The 20,982-nt window shown below is 45.0% G+C and overlaps 1 protein-coding gene across 1 annotated transcript in view; it reads left to right on the forward strand.

The window, feature by feature from the left end:
• COPG2 (COPI coat complex subunit gamma 2) overlaps positions 1 to 2,947 on the forward strand; it is a 39,995-nt gene extending 37,048 nt beyond the window's left edge. Inside the window, exon 24 of the mRNA XM_066592147.1 lies at positions 441 to 2,947. Within this exon, the coding sequence (XP_066448244.1) occupies positions 441 to 571 (131 nt within the window). The 3' untranslated portion in view covers positions 572 to 2,947. The remainder of the gene's footprint in view (positions 1 to 440) is intronic.
• The last annotated feature ends 18,035 nt before the right edge of the window (positions 2,948 to 20,982 follow it).

The following is a 20,982-nucleotide window of genomic DNA, read 5'->3' on the forward strand; positions in this document are numbered from 1 at the left end:
AAATGCCAATATTCAACTAACCTCTTTAAAAGGTTGTCCCACACTTTTCTCCTATCCACATGATTGGTTATAAAAGAAAACTGATTGTTAGGTGGGGGAACCTGACTGTTGGGATTGCTGCCTGTCAGAACAGGGATCTGAAATTCCCCCAAATGAATGGAGCATTTGTCGCACGTGTGCACTACCACTCTATTAACTTCAATGGGACCTCCCCACATAGCTGAGTGCTTTAACTTGACTGGGACTACCTCTTTAGGGTGGTTTACATTTTATTTCCTGCACCCTATTTTTATTTTTTTAAGCATTGTAGTAATGGTCCTGTAATGCTAGTTATTCTGCGATACTGTTCACTGTCTTCAGAAAATGCATGCTAAAACAATGGTTACCATATAATTAACACAGAATCCATATGTTTGTTTGTTTTCCACATCCACTTTTAGGGGTATATAGAGGCGGCCATGATATTTTGGTTAGATCGAGGCTCGCATTGGCTGATGGAGTCACCATGCAGGTAACAGTTAGGAGCACCGATGAGACCCCAGCTGATGTCATCCTGGCTGCTGTTGGTTAAACCTTGGACAGAAGGATACATTTCATCCACTGGCTATTGACATTTCCAGAATACCTTCTACACTATGAACACCTTATTTTATTATTAAAGTCTTAAATTAGCAGCAGAATAGCAAAAGTGCAGGGCCTTGCCGTCACCTTGCCCATTCCAGTTCTCTTCCCAGGAGAACCATTAGAAGACTCTTCTTCCCTTTACCAGATCTCTTTTATACTTGAAGAATTTGTTTTCTTCTCCTCCTTAATGCCTATAATGTGAACTCTTCGGCACTTCTGTGCTTGTATACAAAGTGTAAGAGGTTGTTTGCAATGAAATTACAGGACTATTTTTAATTTTGTTTCCACTTTTATCATATTAGCAAATGTCTACCTTTTATGTTGAAACCACACTGGATACATTGATATCTCTGTGACCTATAATTCTAGTAAAATAAACAACCTCTAAGAATCAGTTGTTTTACACAATATCCCTCCTTTTTTCCTTTTAATTGCTAATTTTTATAAAGTTAACACGTTTTCTGATACTTCATACCCAGAGAACACCATGCTTAAAAGATTTAGGAATTGTGCACATAACCAGATTATAGTTACAAGCATGCACTGTATATTTGGTACCAATTGCAGGATCCACTCCCATTTTCGTTAGTCTTGTGGGATCGGGAGTTGATCCAGCTCCATACAATGCTGGTGCTAGCTGTTTCTTACAACAGCCCCAATCTATCACGCTGATGATGGCTGCATTTAAATTCCCAAATCAGAGTTCAGTGGTCTGTGTGGTTGACATAACAGGCGGGGGCATTCTGGAAGTCCCCAGGGCCGCCATTGCAGATTGCCTGTCAGATAGCGGTATATTGGCATTACATCATACTGCTGGAACGATCAAACCTCACACGTTCATATGAACTCCAAATACCAAGTACCGATAGAAACTACAGGACATTCTGCAAAACTTGAGTCGTCTCACAACTATGTTGATAGAAGTCGTCCCACAAACAACAAACCCTTAAGACAACTACGGGGATGGATGTTTTGGCTTTTTTTTTTTTTTTTTCTTTTTTTTGTTTAAATGGGGAGCAAAATCCGAAAATTGGAGGAAAGGACCACATCCTTAAAGGGTTAAATATGATTTATGTTTTGAAGCTGTAGTGTGGCTCCATGTGCACAAAGCTTTTAATGGGAACCTGTCATGTACTTCACACTTTCCTCACTGAGGGCAGCATAAAATGGTGTCAAACATTCAGATTTTAGCTGTGTGTCACTTATGGGGTGATGTGTAGTGGGTTTTAACAACTTGCAACTTGTTCAATTAACTTCTGTCAAGAGAAGTCACACTTATTCATTAGGTGTGATCCACCCATTGTGATTGACCATTTTCGCTATAAGCAGTGTAATACATAGAAAACTGTAAATCACGGTGGGTGGGTGCCAGTAGCTTTAAAAAACCACTGCACTTAATCTCATTAGTGACTACTAAAATCAGCATTTCTCTTACTGCTGTAAGCTGCCTCCAGGGAGGGCAGCATAAACTACATGACAGGTTCCCTTTAATTCTATATTTCCATATTAATGCAATAGCAGTTGATACAGAAATGGTAAAAACTGAAATCCAACTAACAGTTTCACTTTTTGTTGGGGTATGTTCACAGGTAGTGGACATGGTGCAGATTTTCTGCAATGGTTATCCGCATCAAAACCATGTCAAAAGCTACAACACATGATGCAGATTTTGACACTGAAATCTGCTGCAGAGTTCCTGCAAAAACACACTTTCAATTGAAGGCGTGAAGGCTGTTATGGATCTGCAGCAAAATCCACATCAATAGTGCAGATTTTGTTGTGATTTGTGTTGCAGAATTTGCTGCAGAAAATACTCACTAATTTCGCTCTATGAACATACTGGTATCGCTTATTTCTCAACTAAACAGTGAAAAAATGAAAGTTACTTTGTGGCCTAAGGCTTCCTGTCCATGGGCGATATTTCACTGCTTTTACCTGCAGCAATAATCTGCATGTGGGTAACGCAATGAACGCTTTCATAGGATAACTATGGAAAGCGCAGCCTGATGTACACGAGTGGAAAATCACCGCAGTTTTATGCTCGCGTATAAAAATCGCGGCATGCTGCGATGAACCGATCATTAAGATAGGTTTATCGTGGAAAATTGTGGTGACATTAGTGCTTCCCTGTGGCGGAAATCCGCTGCAGTATATCGCACCGCCCTGTGAACAGCCAGCCTAAGTGTTTTAATATTGTTTTACGTTAAACTTGCAATATGATTCTAACAAATGCTGATAATTTCACTAACAGTCAAGTCATTTCATACATTCAAGACCTTGGTTTGCACTGTATAAATAAAGTCTGCAATGTTGTCAAAATAAACTCTTTAACTGTGTTGTACATTCTGTAAATGCTTGGAATATAATGTAATCCATAGCCTGATACTGGCTGTATGTATAGCAGCTCGAAACCCATATAGTACACTGACTTTGTGCCGTTCCCAACATCCCTGCTAGAACTAAAGATGATTTTAACTTTTTAGAAAACTAGAGAGGATACATCTGAAATGTTGGCTCGGTAAAGACTGCCAAAATAGAGAAAAGCTTGGAAGGTTAGTACTGGCTGTACTATAGTAATTCTAGTACCACTACACAGGCCTCTATGGGTTTAGAGCTAAACTATCTGGTGCAAGCCTCCTCTTGGAGCAGCTGGTGGAGTGTGGATATATCCTCTTTCTAAGTCCATCCCTTTGACTTCCAAAAGTCAGTCTTACTTGCTTATTTCAGCATCTATGAAAGACTGTGTAAGAGGATGAAGTCTCAGATTCATCCATATCTTCTGTGGATGCTGAGATGGCAAGAAAACCCATTTTGCAAGCTGAAGATGCTGACCTTTCTTTTAAAGGTTTTTTTCAGGACTTTACTACTGACTGACCTATCCTCAAGATAGGTCATCCATAGTTGATAGCAGGATCTGTCGCTCAGGATTCCCACTGATCAGCTTGTCACGTGACTCATTGTCATTGTGGACAGCGCCAGACGCAGACAGCTCTATCCGTAGTACAGCAGCCTGGGTTAGTATTGCGGGTGTAGCTCAAATTAAATTCAGTAGCAGCTGCCTCCAATTTGCCAACCTGGGCCACTGCAATGCCCACACAGCTGTTAGGGCCCAGCTCCATCTACACTGACAGCATGGCTGAGAACAGCTGATCACTAGGATTCTCAAGTGGCATAGTTAGGGCTCATGCCCATGGGTCTCCCACAGCATTTTACACATTACAGGCGATGCGCTCTGCCAGCAGAGACTGCATATGGGCCACGTATTTTAACACTTAATCTTGAAATATTTGCGGATAGAAACATTTTTTGTTGAAATTTACACTTATTTACTCTTTACGGGATGGATTTAATCATAACTAGTTTTTAGAGACTCCATAAATAGGGGCAGAAGTATAACTAAAAGAGCTTCTACTTCCTCATTTAAACCCAGTATAGCTGCTACTTCTGTAGTCAGGCCTCTTAAAGGCTAGCTCAGTCAATTAGACTCTCCCATTCAGAACAAGACTTCCAGTGACTAGATTTTAGGGCTCAGTCACACAGGTGTATTTAGGGCTCATGCCCACGACCGGCGCAGGATATGCCTGCGGATTTGTGCCACGGGAGTACTGCGGTGGCAAACAAAACGCAGCTGCTGGTGACCGTGGGAAAAGGCGCGTTTGCGGTCTCCATTGATACTATATTAATAGAGACCCTCCGCAACGTAAATCCGTGAAAAATAGACTATGCCGCAATTTATTTCCCACTGGGGAAATCTGCGGTAAAATTCTGCATGTCTGCATTGGATGGCAGAAAAGCTATTAGGTTCAATGGAATGCTGCCGCAGGAACCATGGCACAAATCTGTTCGAGGGCATTTGGCCTTAGTGTGCCAAAATCCCATTGATTTACATTGGGCCATTTAGACCTGCATTTTTCATGCGTGAAAGAAAAATTCTGCATTTCCTATTTTGGTATTTAATACGCACCAGTATTGTAGTCTGGTGCGTACTTGTTGCGTACTGCATTCAAAAAAATAAATAAATGTGTGAAATATGTAAAGTACGGCCTCATGTCCACGGCATAAATTGATTTACAAAATCCACGTGAGTCTCCCGCACGTGCGATTCGCACCCATAGGGAATCATTGGGCACCTACAGGTAATTAAATACCTGCGAATGTCATTTTCCCCTGGCGTGCAGATCGCACATGTGGGAAAACAAGTGCAGCATGCTCCATTTTTATGCGTTTTTTCCACAGGACAGCTTCCATTGAAGCCAATGGGAGTCGTCCAGATCCGTGGCACAGACGCAGCTGACACTGCGTCCGTGCCGTGGACCACTGGAAAGCAGGAGTAAAAAAAAAAAATTAAACGAAGGCACAGAGCCAGCATCCCGATTGCATCCGCCGTGCAGAAAAAGAAGATCCAGCCGCAAAGGAAGAGTCTCGCAGCATCCGGACAGCTGAGTAAAATGTATCTTTCCCCAGTCGTCTCCACGACAGCACCAATTGAGATTGCCTCCTCCTGATAGGACAGGAACATACTGAGAGGTTAAAAGCTCCCCCCTTCCCCACTTTCCTCAGTGTCTTCCTGTCCTGCCAGGAGGCAGGATCTCTGAGAGGGGCTGGTGGAGAAGGCAGCCAGAATCTACTCACAGGCGGATCGGAGGGCAGTGGGTCAGCCTGTCCTCCCAAGCCAGACGACTCCCGGGACGCTACATGGGGTGGTAGCCCCCGGGCCAGGTTCCTCCCGCGGCGGCCCATGGGGGGTACAAAGCGGGAGCCTCAGTCCCCCTCCTCCTCCCTGCAGAGTTACAGCACGGCGCTCCAGGAAGCCCTTCGATGGTGGGGTGTCGTGTCACGTGTCCAGCGCGATGTCATCGCGCCCGCATCAGGAGGGGGTGGGGCTTAGCGCAGGAGCGCGAAAATTCAAAATAAAGGAACCTGAGAGAAGCCAGAAGGTGGACCAGCACTACAGGTCGCAGGTTGTCTGCAGCACCAGTATGGTAATGAGTGCTCCAGCCCCAGAGACAGCTGAAACCTCAGCCTCAGCGGCCGTAAGTAGCCAGTTCCATACAAATTCAAAAATCCAGTGTATTGTGTATGGAAAAATTGCATATTTGCCCACAAAAAATACTTTCCCTTTTTTTGTCAGGGTGATAAAAAAAAAGACACCCCCCCCCCCCCCCCAGAACAAAACTCAAAAAATGCGTGGAGTGCGGGACGAGACTGCCAGCTACGTACCAGAGGCCTCTATGCAAGGCGTGCGTAGCTAGGCTAGACAAAGAGGAATCAGGAGGAGATTCATGGAGGATGTTAGGAAGCTGGTGAAAGAGGAGGTTCGATCAGCCCTAACATCACAGCTGGCACCGCCAGCTAAACGCCAGAAAAAGGCATATGTTCCCGACGAGCCTTCCGACTCCGAGTTCTATCGGGTCGGAGCAAAAGGAACAAGCGGCCGATGAGGACTACAAAAGATACCTATTCCATCAGGACGACTTAACGGAATTAAGTCAGTCAGGGCTACACTAAAAATGGAAGAGCCCAGAGAACCACGTACCCTACAAGATGAGATATTCGGGGGACTAGGGAAGAGGCGTAAGCATACCTTTCCTGTCCACAAAAATATCATGAAAATTATCCAAAGAGTGGAAGAAACCAGACGCAGGTTCCTTCTCCGCTAGAGGTGTAAAAAGAAGGTACCCATTCGAGGAGGAAGTTTGCACAAGCTGGGAGGAGGTACCCAAGGTAGACGTCCCAGTGGCCAAAGTAGCCAGGAGGAAGAGCCTGCCCTTTGAGGACGCCGCACAATTAAAAGATCCTATGGATCGCAAAGCTGACGGCCTTCTAAAAAAATCATGGGAGGCAGCGGCAAACATACTTAGGCCAGGGATTGAAGCCACTTGCGTGGCGCGCACTCTGGGGGTATGGCTAGAACAGCTGGAGCTACATTTGACCAATAAAACGTCAAGGGAACAGATCCTGAATTCTCTTCCTATCCTGCGTATGGCAACAAATTTCATAGCGGATGCCGCGGCCGACACAGTCAAACTCTCGGCGAAAGCTACAGCCCGGTCTAACTCGGCCAGAAGAGTGTTATGGCTGAAATCGTGGTCAGGCGACCTAGCCTCTAAAAATAAGCTATGCACCCTCCCGTTCTACGGTCAGTTTTGTTCAGACCGGACTTAGACAAGATCCTGGAGAAGGCGGCCGACAAAAAGAAGGGATTCCCGGAAGAAAAGCCGCAGAGAGGGAAGACCTTCTTCCGAACCCCAGTGCAACAGCCCGAGGCAAGGGCAAGACAGGCCACTGGAGTTACCCCAAGGGGGGCAGAGGAAGGAATATCCTCTTTAACCCCCACCAGGGGGAGCTAAAGCAGAGACCCTGATGCCAGCCCTGTAGGGGCAAGGCTGGGGAGCTTTGTGGCTCAATGGGCCGCGATTTGCGAAGGCCCATGGATCCCAAAGATCTTACAGCAGGGATACCAGATAGAACTGGTGTCCCTCCCCAGAAGGAAATTCGTTATCACGGGAGGCTCAGGGCAACAGTTACACCTACTAAGGCAAAGCGTTCGGGACCTGCAACAACTAAATGCAATATCCCCCGTACCGCGAAACGAGGAAACCCAGGGCCATTATTCCAGGCTCTTCCTAGTAAGAAAACTCTGCGGGAAACAGCGGATGATAGTGAATCTGAAACCTCTGAACACCTGCGTCAAATACAGGAAATTCAAAATGGAGTCCATCTCCTCAACGATAAAGTTGATTCCCAAAGGGGCCTACATGGCATCCATCGATCTGAAGGATGCTTATTTCCACATACCGATCCACGAGTGGTCCCAAAGATACCTAAGGTTTGCAGTGGATATGGGCAAAGGAATAGAGCACCATCAATTCAGATGCCTGCCTTTCGGGATCTCCTCAGCACCCAGAATTTTCACCAAAATTATGGCAGAGGTAGCCGCCTACCTGAGGAAAAAGTCGGTCCTAATAATACCCTACCTGGACGATATTTTGATAATAGCAGAGTCCAGAGAACTCCTAACGCAACACCTGGAGATAGTGCTAGAACTCCTCCAGTCTCTAGGATGGATCATAAACTGGGAAAAATCCAGCTTAGATCCCGACAGGAAGAAGACGTTTCTGGGCATAACGCTCAACTCAGAATCGCAATGCTCCTGCCTGCCCGAGGAAAAAATACAAAAAATCCGACGGCTGGTCAAAACCTTCCTACGGAGACGATCATGCACAATTCGGGAAACCATGTCTCTCCTGGGAAGCCTGACGTCATGCATTCCAGGAGTAGCATGGGCCCAGGCTCACACCAGAGCTCTGCAGGCCTCAGTCCTATCGACGTGGGACAAAAAGCAGTCCTCGCTAGGGACAAAAATGTATATCCCAAACACAGTGAAAACATCCCTGCGTTGGTGGACATCCCCAGCGAACCTGCAGCGAGGGGTTCATTGGCTACAAAACCCAGCCACGCACATCACAACGGACGCAAGCGCCTGGGGATAGGGAGCGCATGTGGGGAACCAGTTCTTTCAGGGCCCATGGTCTCAAAGGATGAAAGAACAATCCTCCAACTACAGGGAGCTACAGCCCGTATGGCGGGTCCTACAGCAGTTAGGAAACTCGCTACGGAACCAGCATATAAAGATACTGTCGGACAATACCACCACGGTCGCCCATATTCGGCACCAAGGGGGCACAAGGTCTCCTGCCCTGCAAAACATTGCGCAGAAAATTTTTCACTGGGCAGAGGGCCGGATCCTTTCGATCACGGCAACACACTTAAAGGGGACGGTAAACCAAAAAGCAGACTTTCTCAGCGGGAGGCAAATAGACCCAGGAGGATGGTCTCTCTCCCTGGAAGCATTCAGAATCCTGACCAACCGGTGGGGCACCCCACAAGTGGACCTGTTCGCAACCAGGGAGAACGCCAAAGTAGGCAAATTCTTCACCCTCCGGCCAGGAGATCGTCCTACAGCAATAGACTCCCTAGGCCAGGACTGGGGAGAGGGGCTGGCGTACACTTTTCCTCCGATACCGCTGATCCCCAGAGTCTTACAACATTTCAGAACCCAGGTATGCATGCTAATAATCCTGGTGATCCCCTTCTGGCCCAAGAGAAGTTGGTTCGGTCTCCTGACAACATTGAGCGTCCAGGACCCAGTCACCTTTCCTACCCGGACAGATCTGCTATCACAGGGGCCACTGAACCACCCGGGCCTAGACAAGCTCCACTTAACAGCATGGCTCTTGAGGAATCCTCACTAAGAGGGAAGGGATTCTCAGAGACAGTGGTAGAAACCTTAATGTCCAGCAGGAAAAAGGCGGCCCACCTTATTTACCAGAAGGTTTGGAGAAGGTTCTCCTCATGGAGACAGGGAAGGGATTCCGGGGATTCTATCCCGGACATCCCTTTAATCTTAGAGTTCTTGCAGGAGGGCCTAGAGATGGGCCTCTCTCCAAGCACCCTGAAGGTCCAGGACGCAGCCCATAGCGCCATATGTGACACAAGGTTCGCGGACAACAGATGGGTCAACAGGTTCCTGACAGCAGCAGCTAGATTACAACCTAGGCCCATAAACCTTTTTCCAGACCGGAATTTAATTGGGCCCTAAGGGCCATGACAGCAGAACCATTCGAGCCGATCGAAGCACTACCAATAAAAATGCTTACGATTAAGACCATTTTTCTAGTAGCCATCACCTCCGCAAGGCGGGTTAGCGAGCTGCAGGCCTTGTCCATCCACCACCCGTTCCTGAAAATCTCGGACACCAAATTAGTATTTAAAACGGACCCTGCCTTCATGCCAAAAGTAGTATCACATTTTCATAGGTCCCAAGACATAATAATTCCCTCATTCTTTAGTAAACCTAAAAATGAGGAAGAAAAAACCCTAAGCTGCCTGGACGTTAGGAGAGCAGTCCTAGGCTACATAGATGCGACAAGCCACTGGAGACGGGACGACAACCTGTTCGTCCAGTTCAGTGGCCCAAACAAAGGGAGCAAAGCTGCAAAAAGCTCCATAGCCAAGTGGATCCGCCTGGCCATTATAGTCCTATAGGGCCCTCGGGAAGGAAATCCCCTTAGCTCTTAAAGCCCATTCTACAAGGGCAGTAGCATCCTCATGGGCCGAATATAGCTCATCCTCGGTCGAGCAGATATGCAAGGCCGCAGTCTGGAAGAAACCTCACACGTTCATTAAACACTATAGGGTAAAAGTGCAGCAGGACGAGGACATGGCCTTCGGCCGCAAAGTCCTCTCGGCAGCAATCCCACCCTAGGGAAAAAACTTTAGTTGGTACATCTCAATTGGTGCTGTCGTGGAGACGACTGGGGAAAAAATAGATTCTACATACCCGATAATCGGGTTTCCAGGAGTCTCCACGACAGCACCCGTACCTTCCCCCCCCCCCCCCCCTAAGAACGTAGTAAAGAAATTTATAGAATATAATTTCCCACAAAAAAACAAAAAAAAAAACCCAGTTAGGGAAAAAATTTAATTTAAGCTCCCCCGGCAATTCGTTACAATCCACTGAGGAAAGTGGGGAAGGGGGGGAGCTTTTAACCTCTCAGTATGTTCCTGTCCTATCAGGAGGAGGCAATCTCAATTGGTGCTGTCGTGGAGACTCCTGGAAACCCGATTATTGGGAAGGTATAATCTATTTTTTTGGCCTCATGTCTGCTGGCCGGGTGGAATCTGCACAGGGAAACCTTATGGGTTCGTTAACATGAGGCCTAAAAGCGCTCATCGGAGTGAGCCCTTTAGATTCAATTTCCACTGTCCAAATACATAAATTTCATTGCTGATGCGCTCATATTGAGCACTAGGGCTGTAGCTCTATCTAACTCGGGACACAGACTTGGGCTTCCTTCACACAAGCAACAATCGCAAGATTTTGTTGCGTTGCTACATTGCTACAAATCGCATGTATATGAAGCCCATGCTTTCCTATGGGTTAATTCACATGTGTGATGTTTTGTAGCATGCAACAACCTGACACAAAAACCTTCCAGGTCCTGCAATATGTCCGTGACGCATGAGGTTTTGTAGCCCATGTTTCCCTATGGAGCCTTCCTCTCTGTTGCATCGCACAAAAATGCGATTTTCGGGTGGTGCAATGCAACTTTGACAGTAGGAAATCCTACTGTCAAAGCCAAATCTAAGCCCTAGCTGCACAAAAAAATTTTTGTAAAAAAGAACACCTTAGGAGCACTTTCCGCTGCCACCACCGCACCTTCTACCCGAGTCCCAGCACTGTTTCTCCTCTTCATCTTCTGGCCTGGGATTGAAAAATCCCCCCCTCCTGGAAGCACTGGCTGTGATTGGCTGACGCTTAGCCAATCACAGCCAGTGCTCAATAAATGGCTGTAATTGAGGCAAGCAACTGAAGCTTGCGGCGACAGCGCGGGAGAGGGTGCGTGTGTGTGTGTTAAATAATTTTTTATTTTTTTTTCTTCAGCTACCGCTTATTTTTGGGGGGGAGGTGGGTCCAATATGAAGACATAGGAGAGAAGACAATGGCAGATTCGAGAAAAATAAAAATTGAAAAATTTCATAAGAAAAGCAACAGATTTCTCTTTAAATAAGTCTGATCCCTGCCAGTAAGTATCAGCAATGACACCAGGCCTCAGGTAAGGAGTGCCTTTTTATCTTTCAGGCCTGGGTCAAGGACTTTGTGAGAAAAGGATACCGTCATGAATTTTGCTCCCCTCCTACAGAAAAGCTCAAACTCGCTGATCTAAGGTCAGATTCTGTAAAAGAAACAGCACATCGAGTAGTTGTTTTCTCTAACAGGGCAAAGAGTACTTGTTCAGGTTCCAGATGGGGCAGGGCTTCTATTCAACTCCGTTTGAAGTATTTGAGAAAAACACAATTGCTGTTACTGCACCATTATAAAGCTAAAAGACTCGCACTGTGAGTGGTCTTACCATAAATTTTACATAGAGACTGTTCCATCATGTATAATAGGCGTCAATTAATATCAAAGATGCATACCATCATTTAACTATTCAACCCTCTTTTCAGAAACCCCTAAGTGGCAATTCAGACCAATAGCTCATTTTTGCGTCTTCAGTACCAAACCCTTTTGGTCTCTCAGACTCCGAGATTATTCACCACACTGAGGGCAAAAGTGATCATTGTCCCCTACCTGGGCAGTAGACTAGCTGTTGTGGAAGGCGTCAGAAATCCAATAAAGAGTAATAAACATTCTGTCCCTGTTGGGGCGAGAAATAAATTGGGAAAAATCTTGCCTTTTCCTAAATTGCTAGTGTATTTTCCTTGGAATACAGTAAAATCTCTAACAGGCCAGCTTCCTCCCTCCCCAATTACATGGGGTTATAAGGAAAATAGAGCATCTGATCAGAGCCAGTTCGGTCACCCTGAAAAGGGCCATGTCAGTACAGGGGTTAATAACCTTTTTAACCCAGCTGTTCAGTGACAAAATGTGACTGCAGTAACCTTTATCAACAGCCATGAGGGGCTTCCGATCCTCATATCTGACATCTACTGTACATCAGATGTTGAATTTAGTAGACGCTCATTCTCTCTGGGGTTGCAGTTTACCTGAAGGAAACTGACAATATCCATGCCTGTTTCCTAGGCAGACACTATTGTCTGGAGAGAATGGATCCTGAACCAGGATATATTTGATCAAATATGTCTACTTTGCTCGGATTAGCGAAGAGATCCAAGAACCCCCAAACAGGGAGCGTCAGAAATTATTTTCCTAGAGACCCTAGAATCATTCATCAAGGGTAGATATTTTTTCCCAACTAGGGCCGCCTGCACACGAGCGTTCCAGATTCCGCTAGCGGATTTTCACGAGCGTATGGTACCTAAATGTGCTTGCGGATAGGTGCGGATGCGTGAAAAATCACGTGCGGATGTGTTGCGGAAAAAAACGCGCAGAAAAACCAGCAGCCACCCCTTATTGTAAACCCAACCCCTAGAGAACTGCCCATTCCTTGGAAAACAGCTTAAAAACCAACACCCAGACTCCGTTTTGTCCCTCTTGCTTGTGCGAGCACCGTTAAATTATTGATGTCTTTGTGGGCATGGTTGATCCATGTAACTTTTTTCGGGCGCTTCTCCAGCGTGACTTTATTTCAGTCACTGCAAAAAAATTCACAAGAGGAATTCATTACTACAGATTTTGCATTCTTACATCCTGCATTGGCAAGAAATACTACCTATCTCCCTCTACACATTGCGGGTGTCTGCTGAACAAGGCTATTAACCCAATAAATGCCGCTTCAGTGGCACCAGTGGAAAATACAACTGTTCCCGCAAAAAACAAACAGGGAGGGCTTAGTAACTTGGGCGCATCCTGGCAGCTGATGCACCCGTCTTCCTGCACAAGACGGCCGCAATGCAGGATGGACGTCTTTCCACAGAGCTGGAGGAAAGGACACCGGCAATGGAGCCGGTCATGTGCTCTTTTCTGCCAGCGTTGCGGAGAGTCGTCCATCCTGCAGTGTGACCGTTTTGGTATCGCTGCATCCGTAAAAGTCTGATCTATCAAAGTAATGTATGATTTACCCCGCACGGTGAATGTGGTAAAAAAAAAATAAAGAATATACGCCCGAAATGCACTTTTTCGGTCACCCTATTTCCGAGAAAAAATGTAATAAAAGGCGATCAAAAAGTCAACTGTATGCGAAAATGGTACCAACAGAAACGTCAGGACATACCGCACAAAATGAGCCCTCACAGAACTATGTCGCAAAGAAATAAAAAAGTTATTGCACGCAGAAAATGGACACAGAAAATAATTTCAAAAAATTAAATATCTTAAAAAAAAAAATACAAGTACTACAGCAAAAAAAATACTATATAAGTGTGGTATCGTAGTAATCGTACTGACCCATAGAATAAAAATATCAGGTCGTTTTTGTTGCACTTTGCGCGCTGCAGAAACAGGACGCACCGAAAGATGGTGGAAAGTCTTTTTTTTTCTCTCCGATTACAATTTTTTAAAGGTTTTTCAGTAAATTATATGGTACAATAAATAGTGCCATTGCAAAATACAACTCGTCCTGCAAAAAAACAAGCCCTTATACAGCGACGTCCTTGGATAAATAAAGGAACTACGATTTTTTTAGGGAGTAGGGGGAAAAAAAGGAAAAAAGCAAAAAACTCCATCACTAAGGGGTTAAAAGTTGGGATGGAAAAAAGCACAATAAAAACAAAAGTAAAACTGCTTGGCCACTAAGGGGTTAAAATGAAAAAAAAAGGACATTTGACGCAATAGCGAATAATACGCAAGTTCTTCTTTTCCGCTTCTATTGCGTTCGTCCAGGCATCCCCATAAACCTGAGCAGAGAGTTGAAGCCAGGATTGTTCCTTTCGATTCTTGTCTAGGTACTCTGGGGAGTTACTGTCCCATATGCTAGGGAAGTCCTGCATCATTGCAACAAGTTTGCCCATGTCTATCATTATTCGTTACGCCTGGTGGCTGCAGGCTGGTGGCTTGTGGCAGGCTGGTGGCTTGTGGCTGCAGGCTGGTGGCTGCTGGCTGCTGTCTGGTGGATGAGGTGACTGGAAGGGCAGTGCTGCTGCTGAAATTTGCCTGTGAAGCTCTGTGCTGTGTGTTGGGACACCTCCTACCATGCCTACTTCCTGTAGTCATAGCAACCAGTGACTCCATCTGCAGCTGCACTGCGGATGTACTGCGTGAAAAAACGCACCCATTCACTTGTATTGGAGGCTTCACGCGCAGAATCCGACCCAAATTAGAACAGGTCGCAGATTTTTTCAAGCGCGTGAAAAAACGCGATACACATCCGTCCATCTGGGGACAACTGTGGATCCTCATAGGAGTATATTGGCTGCGGTCTGGGGCGGACAATGTGCCTAAAATAACGCGCTAGAAATTCCGTTCGTGTGCAGGCACCCTAAGGCCGCCTGCACACGAGCGGGTCGGATCCGGCAGCGAGAATTCTCGCCGCGGGACCCGACCCGAGAGCCTGCAGGGACGAGCGCGTACTCACCCGCACCTGGCGGCCCCGGCTCTTTCATGTGCCAGCTGCCGCGCAGCCGTGCATGCGCAGACTGGAGCTGGGTGAGTGCGTGCCCCGCACAAAAATAGGACATGCCGTGGTTTGTTGGCTGCGCGAAATCTCGCGCGGCCAAACCGCGGCCGTCTGCATAGGAGTGCGTATTGTAATGCACTCCTATGCAAACTTTCAGTGTCGGAAATCCGGCACATGGGCAGGGATTAAAGGTTCAATGCAGCAGCCACATGGATCCGGACCATACCCACCAGTATAGTAGCCAAATGAAGAAAAGTGGCAGCATCGATTGGTGCAAAGGAAATCACAACCTTTATTCCCCCATAACAGAGGAGACACAAATCTGACCCGGCGCCCCCCAAAGACCCTATACTCGCCTTTCCAGATCTGCCGCAAGCGTCTCGGATCGGCGCTGGGCGGTGACGCAATTTCTCATGATATTTCCGTTGTGCTCACAGTGGAAGTATCATAGGACGGATGGCTTCCATTGACTGCAATGGAACAATGGAAATCCTACTGTCAAAGCCCTAATCTAAGCCCTGGCTGCATGGAAAAATAACAGTATACATCACCTTATAAGCACTGTCATCTCTGGCGCGTCTCGTTCCTGGCACTATTCTCCTTCGTCTCTTCTGGCCGGGGATTGAAAAATCCCCACCTCCCTGGAAGCACTGTCTCTGAATGGCTGATGCTTAGCCAATCACAGCCAGCGCTTGATGAACCAATCACAGCCATTTTTCAATCACCAACCAGAAGAGATGAAGATGACCAGTGCCGCGGACCAGGGAGACGCTACAGCAGAGCCCCAGACAGCGCTTCTAGGTGAAGTATAATTTATTTTTTTTTTTCTGCACTTAGAGCTTATTCCAGGGTAGGGCTTATATTTCAAGCCCACCCATCCGAAAATCCTCACATGTGGTGCTACAAAGTCATGCAACTTTTTAGCGCCACATGCAACTTTATAGCGCTACAAAATCGTGGTATTGCTGCGAGAAGACGCAGCGATATCACACGGGCCAGCAATGCGATATCGCTGCAATTTTCTCATGGCGGTGCCTTTTGATCTGTGTGAAGAAGGCCTAAAAGGGCCTTTATGCTAGTCTGTTTTCCATAAGCCCCTAACAGCACCGTTTTACTACCTCCCATACCATGTTTTAAGTGCATATAAAAAAACGTGTATATTTTTATATATTTTCTATGTAGTTGGAAGTTAGTCTCCCATGCTGTCATGGGCTCATAGAAAGCGGATCACTGGTAAGTATTCCTGTTTCACTGGTTTTGGCTTTCCCTGACAAAATCAGTTCATAATTTATCTTTGCACTCATTACCTGATTATTTTTGCTTAGTTTCTTTTGACGTGGTGTTCCTTTACACCTCCATTCAGGACGATGGTGGTCATGCTGCAGTCTGTGGCGCACTGGCTGGCACAGGGCTTGGTCAGATGTGGGCCCGGTTTGTCCTCTTGCTGCTAGAGGTCATCTGGTGGAGGAATCTTTTCCTCTTTATAAATAACTTCTATTTGCTACAAAGGGAGAATGCAATGGGGACTAATATATAAAAACTTCTTCATATCCTCCCTTGAAGGCATATGTGTATGCGTCACTGTTTACCGGCCACGTTCTGCGCTGGTGGCGCTTCATATCTTTTTGATATGGACAGAAAATTATCTCATGCAATAGCAATTCAATGAGATGTTAAATGGGTGTATTAGAAAAGTACAACTTACCGTAACAGCATCATGGGATTCCCTTCAGTTTTCGGGCACAATTAATTCTAGTTACCCTAGAGCCAGCTCATTGGGGTGAACCATATTGTATCAGATAATGTTAGAGCAGACAGAAGAATTACCAAAACATGTAATAAATTTCTTTGTAAAGCAGTGTTTCCTAAACTCCAGTCCTCATGAACCCCCAAAGGTCATGTTTTCTGGATTTCTTCAGTATTGCACTAGTGATATAATTATTAGCAGCGCCTCAGATGTTCTTACTATAGGATATCCTGAAAACATGACCTGTGGGGGTCCCTGAGGACTGGAGTTTGGGAAACACCGCTGTAGAGATTAGCCATAGACACTACTAAAAAGGTAATACTCTGCCCTTACCTGATAGGCAGGCTACCCTTGGGATCAATTTCATTTCAACATATTCAGGACAGAGTAAGGATCTTGCCAGGATCCTGCTCTATTCTGGTGAAAGGCTGGCCAAGTGGTGAATTTCCAATAACCCCCTAAAGTGTCCTATAGCAGTTAATGTACAAATAAATCAAAGAAAATATTGGCCCCATGTGGTGTATGACTGACAGTTTGGGCAGCTCTGGGAAAATTACCATTTTTATTTCCTTTGCCTGAATTGCTCTAGTTGTAGCAATATGGTGAACCTATAAGATTAATTTCTTCTATACATGTAAGACTATTATTTATATGCTGGAATGTCCCTACAGTTATATCTTCATTGGAGAGACTACTATGGAAGTCTATGGACATATCAAACATAAGAGTATAATTGGGGGGGGGGGGGGGGGGGAATCCTGACTTGCATGTTTCTAGGCATTTCATGGAAGCGGACCATTGTTGGTTCAGATATAGGGTTATAGATTGCATTCCCTCACTAACTTTGGGGTAGTAAACGCAAAGAGAGAACATAAGGTAAATACATATGCTGGAGACATTATATCCAAAGAGTTTGAACCCCCATTTCAATATGGGTAGATTTTGACTATCCTAGTGGGTTTTCTCTGCCTCTTTGGTTTGGACTGTGTACGTATTAATCTTTGATAATGAGATTTTAGTTTTCTTTTTTTGTTTATATTGGGCAAAGATGATTGTATTAATATTCACATTGTAGATTGTCATCTCTGGAAATGGGAGCTCCACCCATTGAAAATCTCACCAATATCGAGATCTATATGCCCTACCACAAATATTGGAATATATAACTACTCGTATTATGTCCTCTAAGGGGAATGTCGGTTTGCATTGAGCATTTCTCTAAGGGCTCTCACCCACTTGCGTTTTTTTTTTTTTTAATACTAATGTCAATGGGACTTTCTAATGTTAAAAACACATTGCAAGTTGGTGCTTTGCAATTTTTGTGCGATGCGTTTTTAACATTAGAAAGTCCCATTGACATTCGCAGTAAAAAAAAATGCACGTTAATGCAGCGTTAAAAAAACGCAAGTGGGTAGGAGCCCTAATACAAATAAGCAAATGTAACCTTGAAGCTGGTGTAGGAATACACACATAATGCGTTCTGTGACATCAGCATAATAATAGATGGTAGAATTAACCAACAATACTGGGATCTGTTGCTTTGTGCCCCCAGTATGGGCAGTACATGCCCAGTGGTGTTTATTGAATCTAACTAGTTATTAGTATTATTTATAGTACCAGTGTGTCTGGTGGCACAATGTGCCACTTACTAATGCAATATATAGTGAAAGAGATTTTAGTTGGTCAAACTATTTCCATGCAAATAGTAAGCTATTGAATCATAGAATGATAGAGTTGAAAGGGACCTCCAGAGTCATCGGATCCAACCGCCTGCTCAGTGCAGGATCACTAAATCATCCCAGACAGATATCTGTCCAGCCTTTGTTTGAACACTTCCATTGAAGGAGAACTCGTCACCTCCCGTGGTAACCTGTTCCACTCCTTGATCACCCTCACGGTAAGAAAGTTTTTTTCTAATATCTTATGTGTTTCCTCCCTTTCAGTTTCATCCCATTGCTTCTAGTCTTTCCTTGTACAAATGAGAATAGGGCTGATCCCTCTGCACTGTGACAGCCCTTCAGATATTTGTAGACCGCTATTAAGTCTCCTCTCAGCCTTCTTTTTTGCAAGCTAAACATTCCCAGATCCTTTAACCGTTCCTCATAGGACATGATTTGCAGACCGCTCATCATCTTGGTAACTCTTCTCTGAACTTGCTCCAGTTTGTCTTTTTTTAAGTGGGGTGCCAAGAACTGTACACATTATTCTAGATGAGGTCTGACTAAGGAAGAGTAGAGGGGAATAATGACCTCACGTGATCTAGACTCTACACTTCTCTTAATACATCCCAGATTTGTGTTTGCCTTTTTGGCTGCTGCATCACATTGTTGACTCATGTTCAGTCTTTGATATATTAGTATATTCAAGTCTTTTTCACGTGTGCTGCTGCTTAGCCAATTTCCTCGCATTCTGTATGTGCTTTTTTCATTTTTCTTGCCCAGATGTAGGACTTTGCATTTCTCCTTGTTAAATACCATTCTGTAAGTCACCGCCCACTGTTCAAGCTTTTCTAGATTTTTTGAATACTCTCTCTCTCTCTCCCCTATTGTTAGCTATCCCTCCTAGCTTTGTGTCATCAGCAAATCTGATCACTTCCCCATCATTATTTATGATTTTCCAGAACCTTGCAAACTGATTTATGAACTTCAGCAGCTGAGGAGACATGTTGGCTTGTTGTTTTTGCATATAAGCTGCATGTGACTTACGAACTTCAGCAGCTCGCTGAGGAGACATGTTCACGCTCGTAGCTTTCGCAAATCTGCTGCACAAGATGTACAACCTTCAGCCGGTGGCTGAGGTGGAATTGCGGCTTGTGGCTGTGTCATGGAAGCTGCATTAACTTCACGGCCGCATAGAACCCTCTGGGGTGACATGTTTGCACAACAGTGACTGTTTGTTACATCACTGTGGACTGGTGTTGGCAGCATTAGCACTTGAGATGACCTATCACGTTCAGGAGATGTGAAGATAGTTTTGAAGGACTATGCTTTAATGTTGTTGGTCAATATGTACCGCCAGCAATGTATGTGTACATCTGGGTAGAGAGTCCAATAAATGACAACCCACAAGTGTCCAGCTGTCTCACAACCAGTTACAAACTGCTAGACTGAGTACTGCTATATCCATAGCAACTAAGGCCGTGGGGGTTTGTGGGGAATGTAGTCTGCCCTTAATCCCTCATTCAGTGCACAAGGATGAAGGACCTGTGATGACATCACCATCATGTGATCAGGATCTGCTGGTTTAGGACCTGTGATGACATCACAGTCATGTGACTAATCACATAACAGTAACATTACAGGTCCTGTGAGCACACGACTGCTGTCAGGCTCTGTTTTATATACTTTAGGATATGTGATTAGTGGGGAAGAGTATGTGAAACACACAGCACCATGTGGTTGTTAGCACTTTGATTTCTTGTATTAATTTTCAGGCATAATGCTTAGTAAACTGAAGCATGCACAGTAATGCTGCTTAAAAGGAGACATGTACAGTGGTATCTAGGAGACAGCGAGAGTGGGTGGAAGATCCCTAATGTTTGGACAGGTACCAGAAATTTATACAAAGTACTGGTAATCAATTCTTAGGTGACTTCATAATTTTATTTACATAATGTGAAATGACCAATGGTGAAGGTTAGATGTTATGACACTACATTAACATACTTAGTCTAATTATAAAATTGATGTATTGCTTGAAAGAGACTCCAATATAGGACCAAAACTTTGCCTGTAGTTAATGTACTAATTTGGCAGCAGTCAACTTGCTCTGAATGTAAAGCCAACATCCATGCCATTCTTCTTATGCTCAATGTTGATGAGGGCTTATCCACCAGGGATAGACTTGAGCATTCTCTTACCATCCTGAAGACATTCATGCTTCTCTCATTACTACTTCTACTAGAAAGATACTGTTTCCCTGCCGGCATTTCTCTTTAAAAGCAAATGCATATAAGCATCACTGGCATTAATCTCACTTTTATTTTACACATACATGTAAGTCACAGCTTTGCACCTTGCAAGGAGCTTGGTATTAATCATTCACTGGGTCCTTTACCTAGCACCAGGATATAATGACATAGTAATGCAGATGCAGCCACAATTTTATTTCTGGCACTGCTGTACCTACATTGAGTCTACTAGTTATATGGTGAATGCTTTAAAGTTGTTCAGTTTACAAAATGTTGCAGGTTATCTACAGGAGAGGCCATCTATAGTAGATCAGAGGGGTTCTACCACCCAGAATCCCTGCAGCTCAGCTGTTAACTGGCCACTTTACACCTGCGCTGAGCTGATTTCTACAGGAAGTGGACAGTTTCTTTCCCACTGCAGGGGTGAGGCTTGGTATTCCAGGCAAAGTCTACATTGAATTCATTGAAAACTTTGCATGCAACAGCAAGCCTCACCACTGCCGTAGGAACGCAGCCATCTGCTTCTTGTAGAAATCATCTCAGTACATGAATTCATAGGCCCAGGAAACAGCTGATCAGGTAGGTAGGTGCCAAGCCAATATACTATTGATAACCTAGTTTACGGAAAGGCCAGCAGTAGTTTACAACTGGACAACCCCTTGAGTTTCAAGAGCTTTTTT

This window comes from Eleutherodactylus coqui, chromosome 2 (genome assembly GCF_035609145.1).
Source record: "Eleutherodactylus coqui strain aEleCoq1 chromosome 2, aEleCoq1.hap1, whole genome shotgun sequence".
Taxonomy (NCBI): Eukaryota; Metazoa; Chordata; class Amphibia; order Anura; family Eleutherodactylidae; genus Eleutherodactylus; species Eleutherodactylus coqui.